Below are 20,846 nucleotides of genomic sequence, written 5' to 3' on the forward strand. Positions count from 1 at the left end.
CATTAACAGTTTTGCTTAGAACAAAGTACAAATGCATGCACAGGCTACAAAATATGAATTATATGAGTTCAATGATTCTGCATATGAGGTACATGCTCTTATATTTGCACTTAAAACTGGCATTGCAGGAGGGACACCTGGGTGGCTCAGTCCATTAAGCATCTGCCTTCGGCTCAGGTCATGATCTCAGGGTCCTGGGATCGAGCCCTGCATCGGGCTGCCTGCTCGGCGGGGAGTCTGCTTCTCCCTCTGCCTGCCGTTTCCCCTGCTTGCGCTCTCTCTCTCTGTCAAATAAATAAATAAAATCTTTAAAAAAAAAAAAAGAATAAAACTGGCATTGCAGGATAACAAGATTTATGGTTAAGTCTATGCTAATAGCTTAAATAATTTTAATTTTTTTCACATAGAACATCATTAAATGGCAAATTAAAAATGCTATGGCAAGTGGAGAGAAATGCTGTGGGAGAAAGCGAAGAGCTTTCTATTCTGGTACTCTTAGCAGCACTTTTCTCCTGCTCTTTGAACAAGGAGCCCATATTTTGCACTGGAATAATTTTGCACTGGAATAATTTTGCACTGGAACTTACAAACTGTGTAGCTGGCCCTGGATTCATTCCCGGGGCGGGGGAAGGGGAGGCCAATTATTTTAGGGTGTCTCTGAATGCTGCCACTGTTGTGAGATGTATAACATCAACAACTTGTATTTTGGAAAAGGAACTTTACACCATTCATGGTTTGCTCACCTTTAGTTTTGTAGCACTCTTTGTTTTTAAAGTGTCTACTTTTCTCAGCTTTTTAACAGGATACAGAAAGAGGCATTTTCTCCTCCATTAGAAAGGGAGGGAGAGTGAACGCTGGGTCTAGCTCTACAGCAGCCAGGATGAAGACTCTGCTCTGCTGGGGGGTTCTGACCTGGATATCGCGCTTCAGTCTTGGGAGAAAGGAGACTGGTGTCTTATATTTATTTTAGTAAGAGGGGCCATTTCCTCACATCCCCAAAACAAACAAGCAAAATGCTCGTTTGAAGGACCTAAAAGAATCTTGGAAAAACCTGTGATGTTTCTTTCATCGCTGGGCAAGCAGAAAAACTTTCATGCTGATCCACGGAGAAAACGGATTGGACTTTCCAGAGTCAGGAAGTCCACCACCGACATCTGCTTTGCTTGCTTGGCAAGTGTGGTGAGTATTGCTCATAACCGCCAGGGCCTTCCATGGACTGAAGAGTGAGTGGACAGCACAGATACATTCTGGGCCTAAAGAATCTCATTGGCTACAATGTGGCCACAGACCCAGAGAACACAGATAAATATGCTCTCTCTCTATAAAGATTTAAGAGAAGGAAAAAAAAAAAAAGATTTAAAAGAAGATAAACCAAACACACAGAAACTCCAAAGTGGGGAAAACTTGCACAAAATCCAACAAGGTCAAGTGACTTACATACATTCATTTCAGCCAGAGCAGCAATGATGACCCAAGTCTGGAAACTTCCTACCACTGTCTCCGACTGAACCTCTGTGCTGAGGAGCAGCGCAAAGACAGGTCCACGTAGACTGGTAAATTCCCCAGGTTTGGGGGGTGACCGTCCTTATTCCTTTAACATGCCTGGCTGTGTCCATTATTCCACTTGTGCTTAATAAGTGGTTATTACTGTTACAATCGAATTAAAAAGAACATAGAAAGGACATGGATTGGAAATCATTGTGTAAGCTGTGGAGGACCCATCGTTGGTAAAATATGGAAGTAGACTGTGAGCTGCTTGTGATTCCTTCACCACGTCATGTTCTCTGCCTCCAGGAGGCTGGCTGTTCTTCCTGCATTGTGTTTGTCATTGCTCCTCCACTCACCTAGATAGCTCCTTTATTCATTCAACAGGTATCTAGACGGTGTCTGCTAGGGTCCACATCCAAAGTCCCTGCCCTCGTGCAGATTACACTCTGCAGGATCTGTCACCCTCCAAACTGCAATAAGCACCACCCCCTTGAGGAATCTGTCCTCCCCGAACTCCCTGGGAATGAGTTGGGTTCACCGTTTATACTCTCCCATAATGCCTAATACTCGTTTAGTGCTCTGCACATGTGTATTGTTTACTTGATTATTTATAATTATTTGATTACTGTCTGTTTTGATAGGATGCCCCCTTCACGAAGGCAGCGGGCAACTTGGTTCCGCTCCCTGCTGTATTTCTGAGCCCATCAACATATCTTTGGCTGCAAGAGACCTTTGTTGATTGTGCCTCACTGCTTGCTTTCCACTCTAAGTTCTTCTATTTTTTTCAATATACGTTTAGCCAAAAGGTGGCACTGCAGGAGAATAAGTGAATGAAGCTTCAACCTAGAGGACTTCAATAGTCATTGAATGAGTCCTCCTTACCGGCTAAAGTTAGTAACTAGATAGAGCCAATTCCAAAACTTGTTTACACTCAGTGCATACCCATATTGGAAACCTCTATAAAAGACCAGTGAATGAAAATTATTTAGGCTTACTGAGAATATTACTGTTTCTAAGGCCATTGAAGAGATCTTGATGGAGTTCCAACACATACAGTTGGAATTGAAATCATTCTGAAATGTGTATTTATTAACGAATAAATATCTACTAGGATATAGACAGGGAAGCTATAGGTAAAAAGAAAATCTCGTGATTTTTCTTTTGTGTATTAACTTGCTTCGAACAACTGTAATTCACTGTTAAATTGTCCCCCCCATTTTAGTTCCCATTTTAAAATTCTCCCCATAGTTTCATAAGCCTTTTTAGACCAAATAGTGTTAAAACCAGCAACCTCTTCAAAGACTTCAGAAGCAAATACACAGAAAGCAGCTAGACAACCCCTGAGATAAAAATCTGCTCATGGTGTTGGCTGTGAATAATGAATGGTGGTTTCCATGTGTTAGTGTCAGCCATCTGGGGACCGTGTGCCCAAGGCAAGTCATCAGCTTTGGCTGAGCACCCTCCCCACAAATTCATAATCTCTTCATTTACGTGTCAACCTTACAAAAAACAAATACAATTTTACATGCTCCATTATTCTCATCTGAGATCTTTCTTACCCGGTAATAGATATTTTGTGTGTTTGTACATGCGTTTGTGTCATGGACGCAAATAAATAGCAAATAAATAGAATGCAGTTCATTTAGAAATAATCTTTGGCTGTATACCCTGCTTTATATTTTGCTTTGTGGATGAAATTTTGTCTGTGCCCTGAAAGCCTAAAATCTGACTGGAAAAATAAAACACACATACATGTCAGCTGATTTTTCAAGGTTCTTGAACAAAAGACACAAATCAGCAGTCTGCTGGCTACATAAGAGGTTTTGTGCATTTTCCCTGTAGATGACTTGGGAAAGACCATTGGGGGGATAACCTCTGTAGCAGAGGTGTAACACGGTGATGTCTCCTACAAATTATTCAAAGTGGTCTAGGTTTTTGGAGTTCAGAGACCTTGAAAATACGCCTGCTGTAAACATGAAATTGACAACTTAAAAAAGTGGCAACCACAGAATATATGTGCAAAAAGAAAAAAAGCTTCCGTTCTGTTTCCAAGTTTTTTCAAGTATAGGAGCCCAAAACCGTGTGGCTTCTAACTAAAATAACTTCTAAACAAATATTGTGACTTAAAAACATAGAAATGGATACATCTAAAAATGTTATATGAGTACATATGTAAGGAGAACATATGTTACCAATGCTAAAAGACATCCTCTAGCTGGCAGGAGGAAGGCATCCCATCCTCTATCGGCTAGATGGCACCGAGGAATTTTGGCAGATGTCACCAGGAGAAGAAAATGTTAGGTTGACAACTTTATGTTCCTCTGGGAAATACTGGTTTGCAGAGTGACCATTTGAGACAATATCCACCCCTGAGATCTTCCAAAAGAAGCCAACAAAGCATTTGAGGGAATAATAAATGACATAGGGCAAGACATGATATGGGACAGTGTTTGAATATTGAGCATGCTAGAGAAAATTAGCACTGGGGACAAAGATGGTGTTTCTGAATGATTTTGTCAATCAGTGTAGCATTAAACCAAGTTCAGGAAAGATGAGATCTCAACAGATGAGACGAAACTCAGGCAAGGCACAAAGTGCCATATTCTTTATGGCTAAAACTCAAACACTTAGGAAACTGTTTATTACTCAACTGTGCCATGGTTTGTAAACATATTACTTAGATCCAGTGCATCTTTCTGAGTACGGGAGCAGGTTACTGTGCTTCAACATGACAGTCTCAGAAATACAGGACCAGTCCTCGTTTTCCAGCAATAGCAATGCCAGTAGTAATAATAATGGTAATAATGGCAGTTAATATTCATTGAATGATTACTATGCACCAGGCACTTTTCTTAGCACCCATAAATTGTATATACCACTGCATATTATGTAGGTTTTATGACTTTCTTCAACTTAGACAAGGACTCCAAGGCACTAAACTCTCAGTAATGATCAAAAGAAGCCATTGATTGTCCATGTAGATGAAGAGATGCAGACTGGTGCTTAATTCATCACCTGTGCTAAACTTGGGGTCATATGCTTTAGGCACTCATCAATTATCAAAATAATGTGTTTATGAGTTTTCTATGTAGTTAATTTTCTCCCCCGAAGTATTTTCTACCTCATGCCAGATTTCATGCTCAGATTAAGGATTAAGGTCTCTAGCCATGCGAGACTCCTGACCAATGGGATCAATATTCTTGTGGGCTGGAGAGTCTTTAAAAACAAGGCTGTCTAGATATTAGATACTTACCGCTTCTCAATTTAGGTAAATTTTAGGGTAAAATAGCTCTTGTAAAGACAATGCCGTTGGCTACTGATATGCATGCTTGTGTCACCCCATTGTGAAAATGTAGCCCTCGAAATGTGTATTTGGTTTGGTGATGCTCCTATTGAAAACCAATAGCACGTCTCTGAGTTCTGTTATGTAAGTGAGGAAAGTGATTCTCTACTCAGACTGCACACCTGAGAATCACCTGAGAGCTTTCACAAAAATACAAGCATGGAGGGGAGGGTGGGGGGATTATATCAGAACCTCTGGGTGTGGAGACTGAGAATTGAGATTCCATTAGAAGTTCCCCAGGTGACTGTCACATGCAGCCAAGATGGAGAACACTTTATATGTGTAGTCTAGACAATTAAAACTCCTTAGGTGTATGTGCTGGTAAGACTAAGAAGAGGGATCCAGGTCTTAGTATCTTTAAAAACCGAACAGCCATATTGGCACACAATGTGGCAGAGAAAGCAAGATATACATTTGGTAAGATCACCTATCTGCTGGGTTTCTTGTGTTTTCTAACTTAAACATCCGCATTAGTTATTTTGAAGGCATCTATATGGCTGGTATATGGAAAGCCTAGAAAAGATGTGAGGAAATATTCAGAGAATACTGAGCATTCGTGTAGTTACACAACACTATTTAAAATTCAGGAGGGCTTTGAGACTTCTTAGTTAGGCCCCAAGAACAAGTTGTATCAAGGAGAGAGAGTGAGAGAGAAAAGGAGAACACCATCTATGAACATCCAAATGCTAGGCAGGTCAGAAAGGGTACAGATTCTGCAAAACACAAAACAGTTCTTGGTAGTGGTCAATGATTTGCTGATAATTTAAGTTCCTATTGTCTCCTTCACCCCTACTTTTAGGCTTATGACTACATTTGGGGTTTAGATATCCAGGCTTCTTCAGAGCTCCAGAACACACAAATGGTCCAAGTTTTGGAGTATCTTCACAAGATTTTGCTACCTCCAGTCTTCATAAAAAAGTAATGATTCAGTTTGTCATCCTCAGAGAATTTGGGAAGGCATCTGAACTTAAAACACAAGTTTACTGTATCTCAAAGAAGGGAGACCTGGTTAACACAGAGAACCAAGGTTTGCATAATTTTCATCAGCAGATTTTCCATCATCTCCAACCAATTCAAGCCTAGAATGCTGGTGCTGAATGAAGTTAAATTCTTCCCTCTCTGTCCTCTTGGGGGAAAAACCAACTCTGAATGGTCCTCCCTAGAGATCAGAAAATCATCTATCTGCCTTCTGTTTCTGAGGATTCCAACAGCTCTCCAGCAGGATCAGATCTCCCCAGTTCTTGGATAATGGGTAAATGAGGGATCCAGACACACTGGAGTCTCCCTGCTGGTAACAGATTTCTCTAGATCTCACCCAGAGAACAAGAAAAAAAGGAGATTAGGAGAAAAGGGAAACGGTACACTCTTTTTCCCAGGAGTTATAACAAGCAACAAACAAATCTGAGGCGAAAAGAAGAGTTCTCCAAAATGTACTAAGGGCGTACATAGCTGAACGCCCATACCCATTCTCGGTAAGACCGGGGATTTCTCAGAGCCCATTCAGCTTTGAGAACCATCTTCTCACAAGGTTAAATATGGACGGGGTCATTGGTCTGGATTGATTCCGGGTTCTATTTTTCTTAATCAGTGCAAGTGGGTACGCGTGAACCCGGCACAAGTGACAGTCCCACAAAGTTGTTCAAGCCCCTGACTACTCTTGTGCCACACCTGTGCAGTTTTCCTGGCGCACCCAACGATTCTCTGGGTTTGGGTGAGTTCAGGGGCACTCCCTGTGGACAGGATGCAAGGATGTATGGCTTCTGTTCTGCAGAATGACCGCACAGAGCAGGGCTGAGGGTCTGCTGGAGCCAGCAGCGGTGGAAAGGCGCCGATCCCGGGCGACAGAACGCTTAAAGGTCCCGCCCGCGGGAGAGGCCGCGCTTCTGCCTGCGCGCCGGCGCCGCGGGTGGGGGCGCGCTCGCCGCGGCCGTGCTCGGCGCCCGCCTCCCGAGCTGCAGCGCGGGGCCGGGCTCCCCGCGCGCCGGCTCCGGAGCCGCGGTCCCATTGGTTCGGGGGCACGCCCGTCCCCGAGTGAGGCTTCGAAAGTTTCATTGAAGGTGGAGAAGTGGAGCCGGGGCTGCGCCGCCTGGGCGAGGCTGCACCGCGGCGGGCGGGGGGCGAGCTGGCATCTGGACGCCGTTTGGTTTTCATTTCATTTTATTTTTTTTTTAAGTTGAGGCCGTGGAGGAGGGAATTGGAGCCGGACCCACTGGCTGTGTGCTTTCGTCTCGATTTCTGCCCACGCTCGCACGATTCCTCCTAGTGAGGGAGGGACTCGCAGCGCCACCCCCGGACCGATAGCTCGAGCCCCGTGCAGTCGGGGATGGTTCTGCGCGCCTGGCCGCTCCCACCCGGGTGTCTCCGGCACGAAGCTGGGGGGCGCAGAGGCTGAGCTGCGCCGCCGCTCGAGGAGCCGCCGCGGTGCGGCTCGGGACCTCGGGCAGCTCCGAGAGTCCGGGCAGAGGGCGGCGCGCCGCAGCCTGCGTGGGCAGGGGGCCGGCGCCGGGCAGCAGAGGCACGTTGGCTCTCACCTCCAGTGGGGGTTCCGGGAAGAAAACTCCCCTCCCGCCCCTGAGCGACGCCCCAGGAGCCGGGCTAAAGGACAACACGCCCTTGCTGCCCCTTTTCCTCGCCGCGCCGCCCCCCAGGACCATCCCCGAGTGCCCCAGTCCACGACTCTGGCCCCGGCCACCCACTGAAGAGGCCGCCGCCACCGGGTTGGGGATTCCACACTTCATGGGCCGGTCGTGGGGGGGTCGGGCGCTTGGCGAGGGGGCTACCTAGAGCCTGGTTAGGGGCGGCCGAGCGCCCAGCGAGGCGCCGCGGAGAGACCGGCCAAGGGCGGCTGAGAGACCTGCAAGGGGCGAGCGAGAGCCCGGTGAGGGGTGGCCCACAGCCCGGGGAGCGCGCCCTCGGGGAGGACAGCGCGGCGGCCCTCTGCGAGGCGATGCCAGGTCGGCTGCGAGCCGCCCGCCGCCCGAGGCCCTAGGTGGACATGGACCTGGCGCCCCAGTCTTAGGGACCCTCGAAATTCGCCCCTCTGCTTGGACTCGCCGGACCGACGCGATGGCCTCGGAAGTGGTGTGCGGGCTCATCTTCAGGCTGCTGCTCCCCATCTGCCTGGCAGTAGGTAAGTGTGGTCCGCTCGCCGACGTTACTTGGGGAGGCTAAAGGGGGCGCCTGGGGAGGGGGCCAGGCTTCCGAGTAAACCTAAGTTAAGGGCTCTAGTGCTCGGGAACTCGGTTGGGGAAGCCCGCGCCACTGTTCCTGTACCAGGGGAGTCAGACGCGTGCTGTCGCGAGTGCCGCAGCGGGGCACTCTCCCTTCCCGCGCTGGGGCGCACGACCGGGGTCTCTCAGAACCGTCCAGGGTTCTGGCGGCCAGGATTGGCATGTGCTCAAGACTCTTGTGTTGAACTTAGTTACACGTGAAATTTCTTTTCGTGGAGTATTGACTTGTGCACAAAGGATGCAAATCTTTCTGGAAGGCGGTTGCAGACTGCCTTCCCAGGTATAGTGCGGCGTCAAACCAGAGTCCCCTCCGCGCCCCTGTCCGCAGACGCACAGCACCTGGTGTATCCAGACGGTACCGAAGCCATTTCGCCCCCACCCCGTATCCCAGCAACTGTGAGGGAAGAAGTGAAGGACTCCGGCCATTCTAAAAAGAAAAGAAGTTAGAAGGTACAGGGAAACAGTGCCCTCACGTTGCTTCCTTTCTTTTATTCCACAAAAGCCCCTACAACAAAAGCGCTGGATGCTGGGGCCCTAGAGGACCAAAGACGCAGTTCCGCCGTCCAGGCGTCCGCCCTTACAAATCTTTAAAGGGTTAGAGAGCCAGACTGCGACTCCCTGGGACCGGTGAGGGTTAAGGGAAGGCCAGAAGGGAGCCTCTTGGACTCCCAGTAAAGGATCTCACTATTTCTACAGGGTCGGCAGGGCTTTAAAAGCAACTGGGTCTCAGGTCTAAAGACTGGCATCCTGCCTGGATTGAGAGTTTCTGAGTTTCTCCTCTAATAGAAGGTGCCTGTTACACCGAATCCCACTTCTAGGAATGACTGACAGCGCCTTAATTTTCGCTTCCCCCACCAGAGCTAGAAAACAGAACACCTTTTACCAAGCAGCAGCTGCATTTACAAAGAAAGCGTGGCCTTCGCAGAAAAAGCCACCTTTCTGCAGTTTGCTAGAGGTTGAGGACTCAAGATCACACCTGTGCTAAGTGTTTTTATTTGCGCAAGTAATAGGGGGGCTCTAGAATGTTTCCTGAGGGTCTAATCCCAGCTACTTGGGAGGATTTTGTAGTCGAGTATTAAGGTGTCAGAAGCCTCCGCGGAAAACCAGAGAAGGCTTTCAGAGTGAAAATAGTCCCTGGCGAAGACACAAGGTCCTCGGCAGCTGGAGGGCTCGGGGCGCACGTGCTGGTCTTTCTTGGCCATTTGAGTTTCCAGGCAGGACCATTTTGCAGGCATCTTCATCCTTAACCGCGCATGGAGGTGAGCATCGCAGCGTCCACGGAGTTTACGTGGACGTCTCTCTCTGCCAGTTTGCTTAAGTTTCAAAACGGAAAAGGCTCTGGGAGAGCGCTGTGGGGAAAAGAGCGCCGGGATACTCTGGTGCCTTACGTACATACGGTCTGGGGAATCGTCTGAGTATCTGAAGCACCTGGCACCGTGCCTGGCTCCTTTACTGTTTGCCCAGTGGAAGCCAAAGCCTGAGTTAACAAAGGGCTTTCAGTCTGAAGGCCGATTTGTGGTTGTCCATGCCGACGGGGCAGGAGGCCTGGGGAGTGGCACGAGGGTCAGAAGGCACTCTCTTCCTCTGTGCGCACCTCACCATCCCCACTTCTTCCCCAACCCCAGCCTTTTTCCCCTCCCCGCCTCCTCTCCGGGTAGCAGCTCGCGGCGACTGTTGGAAGAACTGGGCAGGTGGTTACTTGCTGCCCGCTCAGTCCAGTCTGAGCTGAGTGTTGTGACAGCAGGGATTACCCGCTGTTGGCCACCCACCTCGCCCTGAGCTTCGGCCCTTGCGGAAGCCAGCTCGGCCGCACGGGATGCTCCGCGGCTGCAGGGGCCCGGGCCATGTCATTCTGTCTAATCACTGGTGGTCTACACCGCCAAGTCCTATCAGTGGGACTGCTCTGAGCTCTGCCCTCCAGAGGGGCAGGGGCGCACCGCACTCCCAGCTCCCACGCCCCGAGGCTCGAGGCGCCAGCCGCGACTCCAGCCCTCCGCGGAGGCTCCCAGGGGTGCAGGGCGGAGCGGGGAGCACTGCCCGCGGACCGGGTCCCGGCACCGCCCGGCCTCTGACTTCCGCCCTCTGACTTGTTCCTCGGCGCCCGGTGGGCCCCTCGCAGTGGCTTGCCCTCGGGACCTGACCTTCCTGGAATGAGAACTGCTTCCAGGGACTCAAGACGCTAGGCCCCCCGCCCCCCGCCCGCGCCCCTTGTCCTGCTCCATAGCTCCAGGAAAAGCCGGAGTCGGCCCAGGTGATCCTCGGCCGCCTTCCCTTTCCAGCTTACGCTTCTGGATTCCCACGCATCTTCTGGGCTAACAGAAGGAAGGCTAACCTGTATGTGGGTGCGTGGGTGGGTGGGTGGGGGTGCTGTGGAGGCCCCCAGCTCGGTCTGGAGCCTGTTGCTTCCCCCACCCTTGTGGAAAGCCGACCTAAGGGAAGGTGAAGCACAAGGACCTCGGACCTAAGACCTCCTCCCCTGCCTGAAAGAGAGCGAGAACTCCTGGGAAGACCGGAGGGCTGATCCCCTGAGTACCCCCTCACTTGTTGGCTGCTGCTTAGGAAAGACAACCCACTTCCCAGCGACTAGATGCCTTCTAATCATTGTACTTGTAGGGACAAAAAGGGACTGGGTAGGTGTCGCCTGATGGGGCATTCAATTCTCAACAAGAAGTGGATATTTTCAAGGTTATTGGAGGGTTTTCAGGTCTGCCTACTCCCAGGGTGCTACTAAATCAAATATTCAGGTTTCCCTAATATCCTGGTCATGGAGAGTGCAATGATCTATTTGCCATTAGAATCGATTTTTACATTTTAGCCATCTATTTTTATACCTGGGCAAGGCAACCTTCAAAGCCAGGCCTTTGTAGAAGCTTGTGTATTTAAAAACAAAACAAAACATTTCTCTAACATTGATGTTGAAATTTTTCTGCACAGGTATGCTCTAGCCATTTTGCCTAACGATAGATATTAAAATTAACTGCCATTTTGTTTAAACTGATGCTTTAGGTTTTTCTTTTTTCCTGTAGAAAAAAGTTTATGGAGAAGTGAGAAGTGAAATCAGGCCTCTTTTATGCAGGTGTTACGTGGTTCTTGAGCATTAAAAGCAAAATAGAAACCATAATATAATATATAATATATTATAATATAATATAATATATATGTTGTTTACCATCCAAAATAAATATCCAGTGACAGATTTTCCTACCTCAGTAGAAACTGAAAATTTTAAAGGTTTCCAGAATTATTTATGATTACTTGGGTAGCCATTCTGACTCTTTTCTTACAAATGATGCATGGAGAAAAAAAAAAAAACACCAGAAAAAAGCTTCCATAATATTATGAAATCTCTAATAATTATAACATCTGATCATTGTTGAGTACTTTAAAAATACTTTACACTCATTTTTCTTTTAACGTGATTGTACTGTGCCCCCTATCTTTATGATTTGAGTCTATTCATGGGTCAGAACCGGATTTGTACATTTTAATTCACATGCACTTGACCCATTCATTCATTTTGCCTAGTGCTCCTTGGAGTTTCCTAATGTCTTGCCTAAAGAGCCAGTTTAACCATTTTCAGGGCAGGGGAGGGGAGCTGGCTTGGACAGAACAGATTGGTCCAGGAGGGGCAGAACCACGGTGGCATCACTACTTTATGCTTCCCTTAACTGCAGTGACCAGAGCTTAGGAGAGCACAGAGCAGACCAGGAGACTATAGAGCACACAAAAAGAATCAACCAACCAACTAGTGCTCTGAGAAGAAAAATCACACTTGGGTAATTGTGCAAAACCTGGAATAATTTCTAAAATTCCCTTTAGAGATATTGGATAAAAATTAGAGCAAAACCATGGAGTCGCTTTTGAAATATGTATGGGTGTGTCTATCTAAATATAATTTTTTCTCTACAGCATAATATATTTCTCCCTATGTGGCATGTGTCATTTCGAAATCACACTTACATACACCCCAAGAATTATAGATGATGCCCTGCTATAGCTCTCAGAAGAAGGAGGTTTCAGCTGTTGAAGGATGCATTAACAGTGCTGAAAGTTACTTTCTTTTCTGTTACACCTTCTCAGTCTTATATAGGTAGATACTATTTATCATTTTCAGAAAGGAGAAAAGTAATAGTGGGAAGGATTAGAAATATGTAGTTTAGTTCTAAAATAAAATAATTTTGTAAACACAGATGGACATGATCATTTTGTTGCATGGGTTGTGGAAGCTGGAGCTATGTGTCCAGCCTGTGGGTTTGGCAGTGGGCGTATTGCTTTACAGGGAATATATGCTTGTTCATAGTCGACGATAAGCAGGCTGCTTTGGCCCTCACCTTCGGGGGAAAAGAGGTTGTGACTTGGCAATTTCAAAGATCTCCGTTCACATCCTGGCTCTGCCCTTTACTATGTGATCATAGAGTTGTTTTTGCTTGTTTCTCTTTTCTTTCTGTAAAAGGGAGTTATTAATGCCTCCTTCCTTGGGCAGGTGTGCGATAGTGTGCCCAGCCACACCTTGTATAATGCCTGACACTATGCAGGTGCTCAAAGTGGGAGGTATTATTATTGCATTTGTGTAGATGAGCAGAAGAGCAGGATGCTTGAAGAATGTCTTGGTAGAAATTAAGACTAACAGGTGGTGACATGGGTCATAAAGATACTGATATGAGTAGGTGGGATCCACATGAAAGCAACTCTGTACCTTCCTACAGCCAAATTACGCAATTGAAAGTGGGCGTGGGTGTGTTGTGGGAGAATTTTTTTTTTTTAAGATTTCATTTATTTGACAGGGAGAGAGATAGCAAGAGCAGGAACACAAGCAAGGGGAGTGGGAGAGGGAGAAGCGGGCTTCCCGCCGAGCAGGGAGCCCGATGTGGGGCTCGATCCCAGGACCCTGGGATTATGACCAGAGCCAAAGGCAGACGCTTAACAACTGAGCCACCCAGGCGCCCTGTGGGAGAATTTTTAATTATCAGGATTTTTCACACCAGTTTTGCTCAATATTCTACTGCACAATTGCATTCTTCTGGTTAAATAATAGGGTCTCCTTAGACCTATGCTGACATTGCTTACTTTTGACTTTCTGACACTAAACCACCAATTTCATGGTATTTATTGAATATGATTTTATTTATTTATCTGCTTTTACACAGGCATTTTCCTTTTAGTTCCTATGCTACTATAATTGTATATGAAGTTGTACAGTAACAGTATATAATATTATAACTTTTCCCCTAAATATTCAGGAGATCTTAGAATAGTATAGGCACACCTGGATATTTAAGAGCAATTGATTGAGAACAATATGATGATACAACGCGTATAATGTAAAACATTAAATTTTGTAAGATTTGTAGATTTAAACAATTGTTTCGAGGACATGGAATCAGGTGTACACAATAAAACAAGTATATCATTGAGTTGAGGCTAACCACAAAGCTGTATTGGAAAACATTTTTAAAGTATTTGGCTGTAATTGATAAGCATATATGAGACTTATCACATTCACCAGATCCTCCACTTGGCCTTTCAGACCCATCAGGACATGGCAGGATCAAGAAAGATACATACTCAGTATCTGTGGAGAGAGCACATCAGATATTTTTGACAATTTCATAACTGTGACCTATCCAGTAATCCTAATGGGCCTGGAGCATTTAGCTAAATCATTTTTGAAATTTAAGAGTAATAACATAAATGTTTACATCTTTTCTATTTATTGGTAGATTTTTAAAAAAACATATATAATAACAATTAAAAATGCATTTCAAGTCTCTTGTAGAATATACATTTTTTGTTTGCCTTGTTTTATCATATCAGGATGGTAAAGTTTTCTGATTGCCACTCTTGAATTATTTGCTGTGCTTATAGGTACAATTCCACCTTCAATGAGGATATTATGGATGGACATATTTAAACTTTTTGGTATGTGAATTCCAAATTTTGGATACATTTTATAAAAAAGAATAGGTCTGCTATATCTATCTGTGTGGTTAGTTCCAGCTTTCTGTTGCAATTTCACCAGTCATCTGGGGGTGAAGGTGACTTTACTCTCTCTTTTTATTTTATTTTTATTTTCCAGTTTTATTGAGAAATAACTGACATACATCCCTGTGTAAATGAAAGGAGCGCAGCATGATGGCTTGACTTACATATATTGTGATGTGATCACCACAGTAGGTTCAGCTAACATCTATCTTCTCATATAGATACCATAAAATGAATGGAAAGAAGAAAAGAACAAAGGAGATGAATTCTTGTGATGGGAACTCTAAAGATTTCTTCTCTTAACACCTTTGCTATATCTCACATGGCAGGGTTAGCTGTAGTCATCATGCTGTCCATTACATCCCTAGTACTTGAATATCTTATAACTGAAAGGTTGTATCTTTTGACCAGCTTCCTCTAATTCCCCTCCCTCTCCCACCCCCTGCATTTTTTTTTAGATTACACATATAAGTGAAATTATACAGTATTTATTTTGTGTTTCTCTATCTGACTTATTTCAATTAGCATAGTGCCCTTGCAGTCCATCCATGTTGTTGCAAATGGTAGGATTTCCTAATTTTTTAATGGCAGAATAATATTCCATTGTGTGTGTATGTGTGTATATATGTATGTTTCTTTATACATTCATCCATCGATAGACACTTAGGTTGTTCCCATGTCTTTGCTATTGTAAATAGAGCTGCTATGAAAATGGGGGTTCAGATATTTTTCTGAGTTAGTGTTTTCATTATCATTGGATATATTCCCAGAAGTGGAATTGCTGGATAATATAGTAGTTCTATTTTTAATTTTTTTGAGGATCCTTCATACTATTTTCCATGGTGGCCACACCATTTTACAATCCCACCAACAGTCACAAGGGTTCTCTTTTCTTCACATCCATGCCAGCATTTGTTATCTCGTCTTTTTGATGACAGCTATTCTAATGGGTGTGAGATGCTATCTCACTGTAGTTTTAAATTGTATTTCCCTGATGATAAGTGATGTTGAGCATCTTTTCATGTACCTGTTGGCCTTTTGTGTATCTTCTTTGGAAAAATATCTATCCAGGTTCTTTGCCCATTTTTTAATTGGGTTATTTGGTTTTTTAGCTATTGAGTTGTAGGAGTTCTTTATATAGTTTGGATATTAACCCCTTATTAGATATGAGGTTTGCAATATTTGCAATATTTTCCCCATGGTTGTCATTTCACTTTGGTGTTTTTCTGTGCAAAAACTTTTTAGTTTGATGTAGTCCCACTTGTTTATTTTTGGTTTTGTTCCTTATGCTTTAGGTGTCACATCCAAAAATTCATTACCAAGTCTCATGTCAAGGAGCTTTGTTCTTAGGTTTTCTTCTAGAAATTTCATGGCTTCAGGTCTTGTCTTTTAGTCTTCAGTCATTTTGAGTTAATTTCTATGAATGGTATAAGATATGGGTTCAATTTCATTCTTTCACATATCCAGTTTTTCCAGGACCATTTATTAAAGAGACTGTCTTTTCTCCATTGAGAATTCTTGGCTCCCTTATCAAATATTAATTGACTATATATGTTTGGGTTTATATCTGGTCACTCAATTCTGTTCTGTTTGTCTGCTTGACTATTTTTATGCCAATACTGTACTGTTTTTATGACTATAGCTTTATTGTATAACTTGAAATCAAGAAGCGTGATGCCTCCTGCTTTGTTCTTTCTCAAGATTTCTTTGGCTATTCAGGATCTTTTGTGGTTTCATATAAACTTTAGGAGTGTTTTATCTACTTCTGTAAACAATGCTATTGGAATCTTGATAAGGATTGCATTGAATCTATAGATGGCTCTTGGTGGTATTGACATTTTAACAATATTAATTCTTCCAATCCATGAACATGGGATATCATTCCATTTATTTGTGTCACCTTCAATTTCTTTCATCAATATCTCGTCATTTTCAGCATAGATATCTTTCATCTTCTTAGTATTTTATTGTTAAATTTCTTCCTATTTTATTGCTTTTGATGCTATTGGAAATTTATTTATTTTTTGAAAATTTCATTGTTAGTGCATTAACTACTCTCTTGAGGAGTTATTTATTCTATTACCCAAGTTCAGATGGATTCTTCTTTAAGTATTTTTTTCAACTCTGAGCTCTCTACCTCACTCCCCTCCTCCTCCCTTTAGACTTGGTTTGGTCAACACCAAGCTTTTTATCTTTCTCCTGCAGCCAGCTCTTGTGAGCTCAGTGCAAGATTTCCCTCCTCTCTTTGACCTGCACATTTACAATGATACTGTTGGTGCCATTGACCCTCAGGTGCAAGGGCTTTGCAAATCAAGTATCTTGTTCATAGATGTTCCTCTGTTTGTCTTCACTCTTTCATCTCAGTCAACAGAGGATTGTCTTGGTTTCATATCCTGTGGGTCCTGTAGTGTTAGAGAACCTCAAACCTCCATCTTGGCCTCTTGGCCTCTTTCCATCCTTCCCATGTGCTGAGCCAGGTGTGACTTCCCCTGCACAAAGCTCTCCAGAATTGATTCTACAGAACATGGAGCTTTTGTCAGCATCAGTTACATTCCAGCTTCACCCCAGTCAAATCAGACAAACCACTGTTGTCATTCTACATTCCATCCAGTGCTTGGTTATCAGCCCAGGAAGTTTGTATTCCTCTCCTGGGAGCAAGGAGATTCTTTTCTCCAGTCGACAGATGACCCTTTTAGCCAGTTTCACTCAAAGACAATTCTATTCTTTGCAAGTCCTTTTTAAAATACAGGTTTCTCAGGCTAACGAGGCTTAGATAAGATAAACTTTATAATTCTCACATGATAGTCAAGATGTAGGTGATTCAAAGCTGGTACGTTAACTATGATCTATGATGTTACCTGGGTAAGCCACCATTGCTTTGCTACCTTGCAGGTGTTGCAGTCATCCTGTGGTTGAAGGTAATCTGTTCCCATGTTTACATCAAGCTGAAGGATGGAGGAAGTAAACACAGAAGGGACACTTCTTCCTCACCCTCTAAGGACACAACCTAGAAGTTGCATGAATCGCTTCTGTTCACATCCCATTAGCTTAAGTTTAATAATATTATTTACCAACCTAACTGCAAGGAAATCTGGGAAATATCTTTAGTTTGGTGTAATGAGCTCAGCTAACAATGGGGAATATGGTTCACTGTTACAGTGATACAGAAAGAAATTAGGCATTGCTATTAGTCAAAGGCTAGTTTGAGGACCTGCTCATCAAGAGCAGCATAGTTTCAATGGGCAGATGATTTGGAATTCCAATCAACTTCCAAAGAAGCTTTGGAATGAGACCTGTTGGAAGTTGAGTACTGTCTGTCTGGACCCCCACGGCCCCTCTCCCCATTCTCCCATCATATATGCTGGAAGGCACCATTGTTTATTGTTACCTTTGGAACAATGTGACATCTTTTCCCCTTCTTTAATTCTCCTTCCGAGGCAGAATTTAGTGTTCCCTCTGTGTTCACCTGACACTTGGTTCATATTATCACAGAATTTTGTACTTAGTTTTATGATTGTTCTCTTCTATGTATCTGCAAGTTCAGGGACCCTCTGTAATCCTTCTTGATCTCCTTACCACTCACTTATCGCCTAACACATAGTAGGTATTTTAAAATATATATGTCTTTTGAATTAGATGTTTTTTTGGCTGCAGAGTTGTGTCCAGTCATTACACTTCAGCTGTCTAGCGAGGGCTACAATATCCAGTGAATACTGAAGAAATATTTGCTAATTGATTAATTAAGGAATTCATGGGCTAAACATTTTCTCTTGAATATCTCAGAAGTGGGAAAATTCAGTTAGGTCTAGCATATTCTAGCCATTGGGTTTTCTGTCTTTGAATATAAAATTCATAACCATCTAATTTACATGCCCTCTGACTTTCAAAATGTGAATTTGATCAACATGGGGATGAATAAATTTTACTTGCTTTGCAGTGACTAGAGAAGGAGAAATGCATTTGACAATGGTAAAGATTGCCTGGAACATCATCCTTGGAGTGCATATGATTTTTTAAAATGTTTTCAGCTCTCCTGGAACCACACAAATTGATCTGTTTTCTGTTGTGGTCAAATCCGCTCGGTTAGCAGTTTTGGCCATAGGTGCAGGAAGGAGGGAGTGTAGAACCTTAACAAGCTGATGATTTTGAACCAGAGCTCCATAGAAATGAATTATAGATCTGTGCAGCATTGAGTGGTTCCTGCCCCTGCCATTTCTTTTCTCCTTCTGCATTCCCCAGACTGTACCTGCTTGCTAGCAGCATTCCGCTTTGGCATTGCCACAGGAGGATGTGTCCCTGCTGGAGAATCTACACTGCAAGTATTTTGGAAAGGGCTCTGGTCTGAAAGTGTAAGCAATAAGTCTCAACCCTATTCATAATGAGCTATGTGACTTTGCCAAGTCACAGAAACTCTCTATTCCTCAATTATATCATCTAGAATATGAGGTGCTCAAGCCTGAGAAATATTTTCATGATCCTCACAGTAATATTTCTGCACATAATTTTTTTTCTTCAATATTAGAAAATATGGCTGTAAAGCATTGCTTCTTAATCAACACACTAGAATTTTTACATCTAAATTGTTCTGGGCCCTTAATAGTCATCATACGTAAATCATTTCATGCTTTACCTCAAAGAAATGTTAGGAAAGGAAAGGAAAATAATTTTGTATCATGTTAGGTATTTGAGGGTTTTTTCATAACAGTTGGTATGAAGGAGAGTTTAGGTTTTTGTGATCCTGACATTTCAGTGAGTCTCCATCCCTTGCTCCCAACACAGAATCACACACACACATCGTCATCGGGGATGATAATAAAGAACAAAAAATGTGTGGTCAAATCTGGTTTAGAATTTGCTGTGTGTAGCTTTGCAGAACTAAAGGAATTTTACCACCTGTCGTTTATGGTCAGACATGCCTATAAGGAAAACCTAACACACAGAGTTATTACTTGGAGCTAAATGAAATTGTAGAGACCTAGAATTATATAAACAACATTTGAACCAGGAAAAGATTTATTTTGAGCCAAATGTTGAATTTATCACAAAACGTAGCATATCAGTGACATTGCAGACCTCATGAGATTTTAGCTGGGCCATTCTGTTATGCAGATGAGGACATAGGAGGGGCACAAAAACTACAGATGTGTGTGGATAAGAGTCCTAGCCTGCGTGGGGGGTGGGGGCTCCCCTATTTGGCCCTGCTCTCTCCTGGCTGCAGGGATACTGTGGGGTGTGAGCTTCCGGCACTTCAAAGCCTCTATCCACTCCTTCTTCTCTTTCAGTCTTTTGAGACTTATGGTTTTAAAAGTCTTTTGAATTAGCTTGGCCAGGGGAATCCTGACTCTTGTTGGCTTTGGGGTCTGAAGTCACTACAGCTGATAAGTAATGAAGCCTTCCTAGCTGGAGCCAGGCTTGACACCCCGCTGTAGCACTCTGCCACTGGTAGGTCATCCTGAGGCAGGAGAGACAGTTAAAGGTCAGATTACAAGGCTACGGGAAGATGGAGAGTCATAAAATGGGGTTTGTTCCTGGGGAGCCAGTATTTTCCAGAAACCTCCAGCTCCCTGGAATTTATTGTTAATGACCACAAACCTCTTTAGCAATAATTTTCAAGGCGTCCCCTTCTTGCTGTTGCATTGCCAAAGGGTTGTACAGTACTCTGCCCCACTTTGGCCTTGGTCAACACCCCCCACCTCATGCACACCTTGGGCTATTTGCAAACGCTAAAACCACCCTTGACATGCAACAATTTCCCACCATAGAGGTTAATCAGAAGGGATATGGCACAGGCCCTCAAGGCATTTGTTAAATTGGATATCAAAATATTTTGAGCAATTATTTTTAGAATAAGGGTGACCACACAAAGTTGCTACCTAGAAGGGAACAAATCTCAGGTATTATCCTTATGACACTGATCAGTTATCTGTTCCAATACTCCGATTTGTATATTAGATCTAGCCCCAGAAAGTACATTTTAAATGTAGTGCTGGCTATTAAAAAATATCACAATCATGAAAGACAGGAGAGACTAAGGAACTTTGACAGATTGGAAAACACAAAGAGGACAGGAAACTAGATGCATTGTGGCATCCTGGATTGGGTCCCTGGAATGGAAGAAGTATATTAGTGGTAAACTGGTGAAATCCAAATAAAATCGACAGTTTAGTTAAGAATATTATACTAAACTTAATTCTCAATTTTGAGAATTATACTGAGGTTATGCAGGATGTTGGGAAGCTGGGTGAAGTAATCATGGGAACTTTCTGAGTTAATTTTGCAACTCTTATGTAAACCCAAAATTATTTTAAAATAAAAGTTTTTTAAAGTTAAAAAAAATTAAATGTAGTGCTGGTCTACCAGAGAGGGACAGTGTGCTACTCAAACTGCCTTTAGAATATCTTTGCAAGTATAAGCCACACTATAATCATAGTTCATAAATTTGAATATGCATATAATGCAGTTTCTTAAAAAGAACATATTTGAAATGTGATTTTAATAGTCCTTGATGACTTTCTTTCATTATTTTTTATTCTGATTCTGGCCAATTTTTCTTGCCCTTCGCCCATTATACATTTCCCAGAATGCATCCAAATAATACAGTAATCCAAGACTGTTTCATAATGTGCCCAGTCTTTCCTGTCTTAAAATAGCATTGGCTTTTGTTTACTCCAATGTCAAAGAAAACTCACGGCTGGTTTTTTTGCTGACTCACCTCTCTCTATCGCTTTTGACTTTATTGCTTTCTAGGTTTCTTTTTTGGCAATTGCCCAAGAGGAATTTGACAATTTTTTAAAATCTCATTT

At 43.6% G+C, this 20,846-nt stretch overlaps 1 protein-coding gene across 1 annotated transcript in view; it reads left to right on the forward strand.

Annotated features, from left to right (window-relative positions):
• The first annotated feature begins 6,890 nt into the window (after positions 1–6,890).
• The window catches only part of PIEZO2 (piezo type mechanosensitive ion channel component 2), a 330,637-nt gene continuing 316,681 nt past the window's right edge, over positions 6,891–20,846 (forward strand). Inside the window, exon 1 of the mRNA XM_081802552.1 lies at positions 6,891–7,961. Within this exon, the coding sequence (XP_081658678.1) occupies positions 7,898–7,961 (64 nt within the window). The 5' untranslated portion in view covers positions 6,891–7,897. The remainder of the gene's footprint in view (positions 7,962–20,846) is intronic.

Source organism: Leptonychotes weddellii, chromosome 13 (assembly GCF_054177405.1).
Source record: "Leptonychotes weddellii isolate Sample4059 chromosome 13, ASM5417740v2, whole genome shotgun sequence".
Taxonomy (NCBI): Eukaryota; Metazoa; Chordata; class Mammalia; order Carnivora; family Phocidae; genus Leptonychotes; species Leptonychotes weddellii.